The 10,661-nt window shown below is 46.7% G+C and overlaps 1 protein-coding gene across 1 annotated transcript; it reads left to right on the top strand.

Moving 5' to 3' along the window:
• The first annotated feature begins 2,523 nt into the window (after positions 1-2,523).
• Positions 2,524-4,434, top strand: LOC125544040. Its single transcript, XM_048707571.1, has 3 exons — positions 2,524-2,813; positions 3,434-3,514; positions 3,747-4,434. The coding sequence occupies exons 1-3, from the start codon at positions 2,652-2,654 to the stop codon at positions 4,104-4,106; spliced, it is 603 nt and encodes a 200-aa protein (XP_048563528.1). The 5' UTR covers positions 2,524-2,651; the 3' UTR covers positions 4,107-4,434.
• The last annotated feature ends 6,227 nt before the right edge of the window (positions 4,435-10,661 follow it).

Below are 10,661 nucleotides of genomic sequence, written 5' to 3'. Positions count from 1 at the left end.
GCAGGCCCGACGAGCGTCAGACATTGGCATGATGGTCGGAGGAGAACAGGGTGGTGGAAGACGAATCCCGGCACACCCCTACCTGGCACGCCAAATGTCGGATTTCGGGTTCCGGCAGACCCTTGAGGTTCGAACAGTGGGGTGCGCGCGGAGATTTCGCCTCCTGCCTACCTGCACTCCTCCGCCTTGCTAGGATCTAAACTAAGAAAAGAACAACACAAGAGACGCAGGGTTTATACTGGTTCGGGCCACCGTTGTGGTGTAATACCCTACTCCAGTGTGTGGTGTGGTGGATTGCCTCTTGGGCTGATGATGATGAACAATACAAGGAAGAACAGCCTCTCGAGGGTCTGTTCTTGGCTGGGGCGATGAACTGCTGGGAGGAGCTCAGTCACCCTTCTCTTTCTCTCTACCTGATCTAAACCCCTCTCTTTCCTTCCCCCCTCAGCTCTCTTTGCTCTGTGGGTGGCTGGTCCTATTTATAGAGGCCCTGGCCCTCTTCCCAAATATCGAGCGGGAAGGGAGCCAACAATGGCGGGCTAATTTGAAGGGGGACAACTAGTATCAGCTATCCTGACAAAAGTAGTCTTCGCCTGCGCAAAGCTCTGGTGATGACGCCGTCTTGGGCTCCACGGTGACCTCCGTCTCATAGTCCTCCTGGTCTTGGTCTCTTTGCACCGAAATGGCAACCTTTGCCTGATGCCTCGGTACTCCGCGGCTGCGCTTACCCCCTTTGCACCAAAGAGGAAGGGAGGACACTGCGCGGGCTGGCACCCGCCTGGCACCCCCGGTCGCCATGGCTTGCGTCACGGGCACCTCGTGAGGTACCCCGCCTTGATCTCTCCGCCTCCTCATGAGCCAGCCTGACGAGGCCGCGCCTGAGGAAGCTCCGCGTCGTCTGCCCCGCGAGGCTTGACCCCTCGCGACGGTATTGGGTTTGTGTTGGTGAAGATGGGCCGCGCTGGGTCCCCCTTTGAGCCACGCCGCAGGCCGCAGGCAGGCAAGTCTGGGGACCCCCGTTCCAGAACGCCGACACTATGTTTGGCAGAGCATTTGGGCAGGAATACAAACTTTCAAGAAGGGGTGTATATGGAGAGTTGGCAATGGTACGAAAATAAATATATGGAATGATTGTTGGATTCCAAATAGTATTTCAAGAAAAATTATCATGACGCAGGGCAACCGTGTACTGTCAAAGGTGAATGAACTTATTAACCCGGTCACGGGGAATGGGATGAGGCACTAATCAGAGATAATTTTTGGCACATTGATGCGGAAAGAATTTTGCAAATCCCAATATATCAGTATGAGACAGAAGATTTTGTCTCATGGCACTTAACAAAATCGGGTGTTTTTTGTGTCCACTCGGCCTATTACAAGCAGTGGGAGGAGACTTATGTTTCGAAGGATTCAAATCCTAATGGTATAAGCGGATCTGCTCAACACCCGGGCTGGAAGAAACTTTGGAGTTTAAAGATACCAAGCAAAATAAAAATTTTCTTATGAAGATGTCTTCATTATGCCATACCCTGTTGCTGTATACTGGCAAACAGACATATTTCTAAGTCTGCTCAATGTCCGCTATGCTTAATGCAGGCAGAAGATATTGCTCATATGGCCTTCAAATGTAACAGGGCTCAGGAGATATAGAGAAATATGGGACTGCATGACATAATAGCAAGAGTTGCATAACAGGGGAGATCGGGTGCTGAGATTTTTGAAATCTTTCTTTATGAACCGCCTCACCAGACGCAATATATGGATGTCGTCGATTTACCAGAGCTGATTGCTATTACTAGCTGGTATATATGGTGGCAAAGAAGGCAAATAGTGAGACAGGGAGAGGTTCAATGCCCGGTTAGGTCCTGCCAGTCCATCAGGGCTCTCTCATTGAATTTTGTACGAGTTGCAACTAAACCTACAACACTGCCGCGGTTGAACAAATGGAGGAAGCCATTACTTGGCCAATATCTCGTTAATGTTGATGCTTCCTTCGTAGAAGAGGACAATGCAGCATCCTGTGGTACAGTTATAAGAGATAGCAATGGTATACTTGTGGCTGCAGCCACGGTCAAATTAGAGCATGTGGCGGATGTGATATCGGCGGAAGCAGGCGCTCTTGTGGAAGGTCTCAAACTTGCTGGCAATTTGGGATTGAACTCTATTTTGATACAATCTGATAATGTGATCATTGTGGAAGCTCTTTAGGGAAACTCAGGACACTCAATGATCGCGGCTCCTATACTAGATGTCTGTCGCTCACTTAGTGATTTCGGGAAGGCCTTATTAAAGCATTGTAACCGGGAATCTAATATGGTAGCTCATTCGCTAGCTCAAAATGAACGTGTTGATCCACCAAGTTTATGGTTGGACTCATCTCCGGAATTTATTACTGATTTTTTAACGGACGATGTAAGGGTCGCATAATTTTAATAAAGCTAGCCATGAAGGCCTTTCCATAAAAAAACCAAAACCAAAACCGATACACACGAGATTTGATTTGAAAGGGCATGGTCATCGCACGCCACACCGCCCACCCGTAGAACAAAAAGAAAAAAAGAAAAGGGGAAAAATCGCATCAAACCCTCTTCCGCATCCTTCTCCTCGGTGGCTTCCGGTTCGTAAGGGGATCTCCGGCGGCGGCGGCGGCGATGTCCCGAAAGAGGAAGACGGACGCCGCACCGCGGTTGGACGAGGCCGACCGCACGCTCTACTCCAGCTTCTGTGGCGCCGCCAATTCCCTCTCCCAGCTATACTCCCAGGCCATGGCCCAGCAGAAGCTCTCCTTCCAGGCTGGCGAGCGGCACGCCCTCGTCAGTGACCCTTCTCTCTCCGTCCTCCTCTTTTTCTCTCTTCGGTCGGTTGTTTGTAGGAATTTCGATTGGCTGCGCGTGTAGTTTACAGCTATAGATTGGTCTGGTGGTCGGTGAGGGCATACGTTGGGCTTGACAGTGGATACAGCCACATCAGATTTGGCCATCCTTAGGGGATACCATGTAAGAATTGGATGTGCAACCAAAGCCTCAGAGAATGAAATGTCAATGTTCAGAGGTTGTAACTGATCCCTTGAGCAGTCGTAATTCAATGTTTGTTCCCTTCATAGCTAACATGGACTTGTGTTGCAGTCTTTTACAAAAAAGCAAGGGTACCAAAGTATGAAATTTTGTTCGACCTGGATTTTCAAGAGAAACAGAAAGGCATCAATAAGAATGGAGAAATATGTATCTTGTTGTTAAGATTTAGACAGTTAGTACCCATTTTGTTTCTAGCCAAAATATGAGAGTAATCTGTAATCGTAGTTCTTACAGCTTGTATGTACCCTTTTTTTTCTAGCTTGTATTAAGTAGGGGAGAAAATGTACTTTCGCTAGCGATACTAGATTCGAACATTGCATGGAAATGTACCCTGGCTAAATTTCAATTTAATCATACAGGAAAAGCTCCACCAATGGATCTTGAGGAAGCATGATGAGGAGTCGAGGCTTACTGTTGCAGACATAATGTCACATATCCAGGTTCGATCTTAGAACTCCCTGATTTACGTTGCTGCCTCCATTTCTGATAATATTGAATTTTGTGTTGTTTTTTGTCGAACATCACGATATATGAATCATGATCTTGTCAGTGTATAGGTGTATGTCTTTTTAACTTTCACTATCTAATATCTATTGTCTTGGGTTCAATAGTTCTCATATGTATTATAAGCAATTTAACCAATATTTGGTATATTGTTGCTTTGTTTTATAGCATGAGATTGACTATGGAGGTACTGATGCACATGTATCCCCAAGGGTACATCAGCATCCCATGAGTGTGAATCCGTTTACAATTATCCAACCCTCAGCTGGGTCATACGCACAAGCAACATCCGGGCATGCTCCCAGACCCAGCCTCAGTGACCAGTCAAAGAATACAATATTCTCAAATGCATTATCAAGCCCGGTCCGCAGGAGCCTCCAGACGTATCACTTAACCCAAGGTGCTGGTAATGGAGGACGGAACACTGAAGCAAACTCAGCCGGGCAAAACCGAGAGGCCAACTCTGCAAGCTCCAATGATACCTCCATGGACATGGTTTCAGACAGCGCGGGAAATGGGTACTACTAAGTCAGTTTCTGGAAAAATGTTGCATGCACAACCAGGAAGCATTGAGTGCCAGTATTTTCTCTGGTTTTTGTATGTTATGTATTTTTCCTAAAGCTCATGCACTGTGTGGCTTTATAGTTGCACACCTGGCGATTCACTTAAAGTTATTGGATTTGTTTTCTTTTGTTCAAGCCTGTTTGGAGAGAAATCTATATGTATGCCTGGTTCATGTCTTATATCCCAACAATCTTTTTGGGGCTTTGCCATGAAGATTCTGAATGTAAATGAAAATTGCTATGATATAGCAAAGAGTTTATGTGCTTAATACAATGAGAGGGTTAAATTATGATGTATCGGCAATGGTAACAAAAATTATCATTATCATTTGGTTATCGCATTATCAGGATGTGCCATCTTTGAATTCTTTTGGCTCTGTTATGCTTGAAAGTTCATTACATATTTTAGTGGTAATATTCCACACACCCCATGGCCTTACTCCTGGGTTGTATTATTTGTATTCAAGGAAATTAATATAAAATATCTCTCTTTTAGCAGGCTTCTTGTGGTTGCTTCTACGGGCCAACCAGCTATCCTCCTCTGCACAGAATCGGGTCATTAGGGAGGCGAGAGCCGCCATGGTTTTCGACTTGTCCCGTCCGAGTTGTCACGCCAGCCATTTATCGTGAATGTTGTGCCGTAAGGCGGCAATTGCTTCTGCGTTGGGATAGCCTACTATTTGGTTCTTCTTAGTTGTCACAGCCCTAGAATAATTGAGTGTAATTAATGCATTAGAAGCATTCATGATTTCGGAGAAACTTGAATTGAGGGAATTTTCAAGCCTCAAAAAATATTAAATAAAGGGCAAGAACCTTGAAAATTGCAGGCAAGAACCCTGAAAATTGCATTCTCTGAATCCAATATGCCTTCATTAATGTTTGATATTTTTGGCAAGGGTTTTGGTCCATACCAAAAATAATGAACATTTTTAAGGATTAATTTTGGTCACTGAATTTAAATCATATTGTATTTGAATTTGAAGTTATATTCATATAACTAGGATATATTTTCAAATGCTTATGAAATAATGTATGTGCCTTTGGGAAAGGTCCATGAAGCAACATAAAAATATTTAGAGGATTTTGGCATTGTTTGAATTCTATTTGAATTCAAAACAATGGCGAAAGAATTTAATTAACAGAAAAGGAAATTCATAGAAAAGCAGAGAGAGGGACATGACTTACCTGTCACAGCCCACTTAATAGGCCAGCCCACCAGGGGTAGCCTTGTCCTCCTCCTCTCGCTAGTAGGGAGGGTGCTCGCACGCGTCGGCATGCAGCTGCCTGCCTGGCCCTCCCTAGGCTAGCGTGACGAGCGGGTTAACGCCATCGCCCCCGTCTGGACCCCCGCTCACCCCCCTCGCTCCCTCACATGTTCGCCGCCATGGCCGAAGCCATTGAGGCGACACCGTCGTGAACCCCGTGGCCACCGGCCCTCCCTTGCCCAGCCCACCTGTCCATTGGCCCTCTGCATCCCTGCACGCCACCCCGTCGAAGAACCCGAGCTCAGACGCGCTGCAGCGATGGCCTCGAGCTCATCTTACCGCCACAGCCGACGGACCTCGCTGTGGATTCACCGGATTCCATTCTTTCCCAGCCTCTCCAGCAACACCGTTAGACCCGTGGTGAGCCACTGAACCGTTTCGCCCTTGCCCCATCGTCCATCGCACCCCCTAGCCGTCCTTTCCATCGAAGCCGAATTCCGGCCGTCGTCGAACCTCGTCGCTGCGGCCGCTACAGGGCACCCCGCGACCTGCTGCTGCTTCGGCTGAATGCGCATGAGCATGGGTGATGTCTACTACGCAACTTTATTCTTATAGACTCGTGTTGGGCCTCCAAGCGTAGAGTTTTGTAGGACAGTAGCAATTCTCCCTCAAGTGGATGACCTAAGGTTTATAATTCCGTGGGAGGCGTAGGATGAAGATGGCCTCTCTCAAACAACCCTGCAACCAAATACAAGAAAACTCTTGTGTCCCCAACAAACCCAATACAATGGAAAATTGTATAGGTCCACTAGTTCGGCGAAGAGATGATGATAAAAGTGTAATATGGATGATAGAAATATATTTTTATAATCTGGAACTAAAAAACAACAAGGTAGCAATTGGTAAAATGGAGCACAAACGATATTGCGATGCTTGAAAACAAGGCCTAAGGTCTGTACTTTCGCTAGTGCAATCTCTCAACAATGCTAATATAATTGGATCATATAACCATCCCTCAATGTGCGATGAAGAATCACTCCAAAGTTCCTATCTAGCGGAGAACATAAGAAGAAATTGTTTGCAGCTATTCTTTCCGATCGATCTATCCAAGAGTTCGTACTAAAATAACATCAAGTTATTCTTTTCGATCGATCTATCAAGAGTTCGTACTAAAATAATGTTGGAAATATGCCCTAGAGGCAATAATAAAATGGTTATTATTATATTTCCTTGTTCATGATAATTGTCTATTGTTCATGCTATAATTGTGTTATCCGGAAATCGTAATATATGTGTGAATACATAGACCACAACATGTCCCTAGTGAGCCTCTAGTTGACTAGCTCGTTGATCAATAGATGGTTACGGTTTCCTGACCATGGACATTGGATGTCATTGATAACGGGATCACATCATTAGGAGAATGATGTGATGGACAAGACCCAATCCTAAGCATAGCACAAGATCATGTAGTTCGTCTGCTAGAGCTTTTCTAAGTGTCAAGTATCATTTCCTTAGACCATGAGATTGTGCAACTCCCGGATACCGTAGGAGTGCTTTGGGTGTACCAAACATCACAACGTAACTGGGTGGCTATAAAGGTACACTACAGGTATCTCTGAAAGTGTCTGTTGGGTTGGCATGAATCGAGACTAGGATTTGTCACTCCGTATGACAGAGAGGTATCTCTGGGCCCACTCGGTAATGCATCATCATAATGAGCTCAGTGTGACTAAGTAGTTGGTCACGGGATCATGCATTACGGAACGAGTAAAGTGACTTGCCGGTAACGAGATTGAACGAGGTATTGGGATACCGACGATCAAATCTCGGGCAAGTAACGTACCGATTGACAAAGGGAATTGTATACGGGATTGCTTGAATCCTCGACATCGTGGTTCATCTGTTGAGATCATCGTGGAACATGTGGGAGCCAACATGGGTATCCAGATCCCGCTGTTGGTTATTGGCCGAAGAGTTGTCTCGGTCATGTCTGCATGGTTCCTAAACCCGTAGGGTCTACACACTTAAGGTTCGATGACGCTAGGGTTATTAGGAAGACTTGTATGTGATTACCGAATGTTGTTCGGAGTCCCGGATGAGATCCCGGACGTCACGAGGAGTTCTGGAATGGTCCGGAGGTGAAGATTTATATGTAGGAAGTTGTCATACGGTCACCGGAAAGGTTCGGGGGCATATCGGTATTGTACCGGGGCCACCAGAGGGGTTCCGGGGGTCCACCGAGAGGGACCACCTCTCTCGGAGGGCCTAATGGGCCGTAGAGGAAAGGGAACCAGCCCTACATGGGCTGGGCGCATCCCCCCTTGGGCCCATGCGCCTAGGGTTGGGGGGGGGGGGAAGCCCTAAGGGGGGCGCCCCCCTTGCTTGGGGGGCAAGCCCCCTCCCCTTGGCCGCCGCCCCCCTCTAGATCTCATCTAGAGGGGGCCGCCCCCCTTCCTCCTCCCCCTATATATAGAGGGGCAAGGGGAGGGCTGCATACGACATCCAAGGCGCAGCCCCTCCCCTCCCCAGCACCTCTCCTCCTCCGCAAGAGCTTGGCGAAGCCCTGCCGGAGTACTGCTGCTCCACCACCACGCCGTCGTGCTACTATTGGAGCCCTCTTCCTCAACTCTCCCTCCTCCTTGTTGGATCAAGGCGCAGGAGACGTCCTCGCTCTGTACGTGTGTTGAACGTGGAGGTGCCATCCGTTCGGCGCTAGGATCATCGGTGATTTGGATCACGACGAGTATGACTCCATCATCCCCGTTCTCTTGAACGCTTGCGCTCGCGATCTACAAGGGTATGTAGATGCACTCCTCTACCCCTCGTTGCTAGATGACTCCATAGATTGATCTTGGTGATGCGTAGAAAATTTTAAATTTCTACTACGATCCCCAACAGTGGCATCATGAGCTAGGTCTACGCGTAGTTTCTATGCACGAGTATAACACAAGTTTTTGTGGGCGTCGATTTTGTCAATTTACTTGCCGTTACTAGTCTTATCTTGATTCGGCAGTATCGTGGGATGAAGCGGCCCGGACCGACCTTACACGTACGCTTACGTGAGACTGGTTCCACCGACTGACATGCACTAGTTGCATAAGGTGGCTAGCGGGTGTCTGTCTCTCCCACTTTAGTCGGATCGGATTCGATGAAAAGGGTCCTTATGAAGGGTAAATAGAAATTGGCATACGTTGTGGTTTTGGCGTAGGTAAGAAACGTTCTTGCTAGAAACCTACAGCAGCCATGTAAAAACTTGCAACAACAATTAGAGGACGTCTAACTTGTTTTTGCAGCATATGCCGTGTGATGTGATATGGCCAAAAGGATGTGATGAATGATATATGTGATGTATGAGATTGATCATGTTATTGTAATAGGAATCACGACTTGCATGTCGATGAGTATGACAACCGGCAGGAGCCATAGGAGTTGTCTTAATTTATTTATGACCCGCGTGTCAACTTATACGTCATGTAGTTACTTTACTTTATCGCTAACTGTTAGCCATAGTAGTAGAAGTAATAGTTGACGAGACAACTTCATGAAGACACGATGATGGAGATCATGATGATGGAGATCATGGTGTCATGCCGGTGACGACGATGATCATGGCGCCCCGAAGATGGAGATCAAAAAGGAGCAAAATGATATTGGCCATATCATGTCACTATTTGATTGCATGTGATGTTTATCATGTTTTACATCTTATTTGCTTAGAACGACGGTAGCATAAATAAGATGATCCCTCACAATAATTTCAAGAAAGTGTTCCCCCTAACTGTGCATGGTTGCTAAGGTCCGTTGTTCCGAAGCACCACGTGATGATCGGGTGTGATAGGTCCTAACATTCGCATACAACGGGTGTAAGCTAGATTTACACACGCAAAACACTTAGGTTGACTTGACGAGCCTAGCATGTACAGACATGGCCTCGGAACACGGAAGACCAAAAGGTCGAACATGAGTCGTATAGAAGATACGATCAACATGAAGATGTTCACCGATGATGACTAGTCCGTCTCACGTGATGATCGGACACGGCCTAGTTGAATCGGATCATGTATCACTTAGATGACTAGAGGGATGTCTATCTGAGTGGGAGTTCATTAAATAATTTGATTAGATGAACTTAGTTATCATGAACTTAGTCTAAAATCTTTACAATATGTCTTGTAGATCAAATGGCCCACGCTAATGTTGTCCTCAACTTCAACGCGTTCCTAGAGAAAACCAAGCTGAAAGACGATGGTAGCAACTATACGGACTGGGTCCGGAACTTGAGGATCATCCTCATAGCTGCCAAGAAAGCATAACTCCTTGAAGCACCGCTAGGTGAAGCACCACCCCCAGCAAACCAAGACGTTATGAACGCTTGGCAGTCCCGTGCTGATGATTACTCCCTGGTTCAGTGCGGCATACTTTACAGCTTAGAACCGGGGCTCTAGAAGCGTTTTGAGCAACACGGAGCATATGAGATGTTCCAAGAGCTGAAAATGGTTTTCCAAGCTCATGCCCGGGTCGAGAGATATGAAGTCTCCGACAAGTTCTACAGTTGTAAGATGGAGGAGAATAGTTCCGTCAGCGAGCACATACTCAAAATGTCTGGGTTGCACAACTGCTTGTCTTAGCTAGGAGTTAATCTCCCGGATGATGCGGTCGTTGACAGAATCCTTCAGTCGCTCCCACCTAGCTACAAGAGCTTTGTGATGAACTTCAATATGCAGGGGATGGAAAAGACCATTCCTGAGGTATATTCAATGCCGAAATCAGCGGAGGTGGAAATCAAAAAGGAACATCAAGTGTTGATGGTGAATAAAACCACTAAGTTCAAGAAAGGAAAGGGTAAAAAGAACTTCAAGAAGGACGGCAAGGGAGTTGCCGCGCCCGGTAAGCAAGCTGCCGGGAAGAAGCCAAAGAATGGACCCAAGTGCGAGACTGAGTGTTTTTATTGCAAGGGAAGTGGTCATTGGAAGCGGAACTACCCCAAGTACTTAGCGGACAAGAAGGCTGGCAAGGTGTATGTGATATACATGTTATTGATGTGTACCTTACCAGTACTCGTAGTAGCTCGTAGGTATTTGATACCAGTGCGGTTGCTCATATTTGTAACTCAAAACAGGAGCTGCGGAATAAGCGGAGACTGGCGAAGGACGAGGTGACGATGCGCGTCGGGAATGGTTCCAAGGTCGATGTGATCGCCGTCGGCACGCTACCTCTGCATTTACCTACGGGATTAGTTTTAAACCTCAATAATTGTTATTTAGTGCCAGCTTTGAGCATGAACATTGTATCAGGATCTCGTTTAATACGAG

Source organism: Triticum urartu, chromosome 3 (genome assembly GCF_003073215.2).
Source record: "Triticum urartu cultivar G1812 chromosome 3, Tu2.1, whole genome shotgun sequence".
Classification (NCBI taxonomy): Eukaryota; Viridiplantae; Streptophyta; class Magnoliopsida; order Poales; family Poaceae; genus Triticum; species Triticum urartu.
Note: the sequence above shows the minus strand (reverse complement) of the source record. Positions and strands in the feature narration are given on the sequence as shown.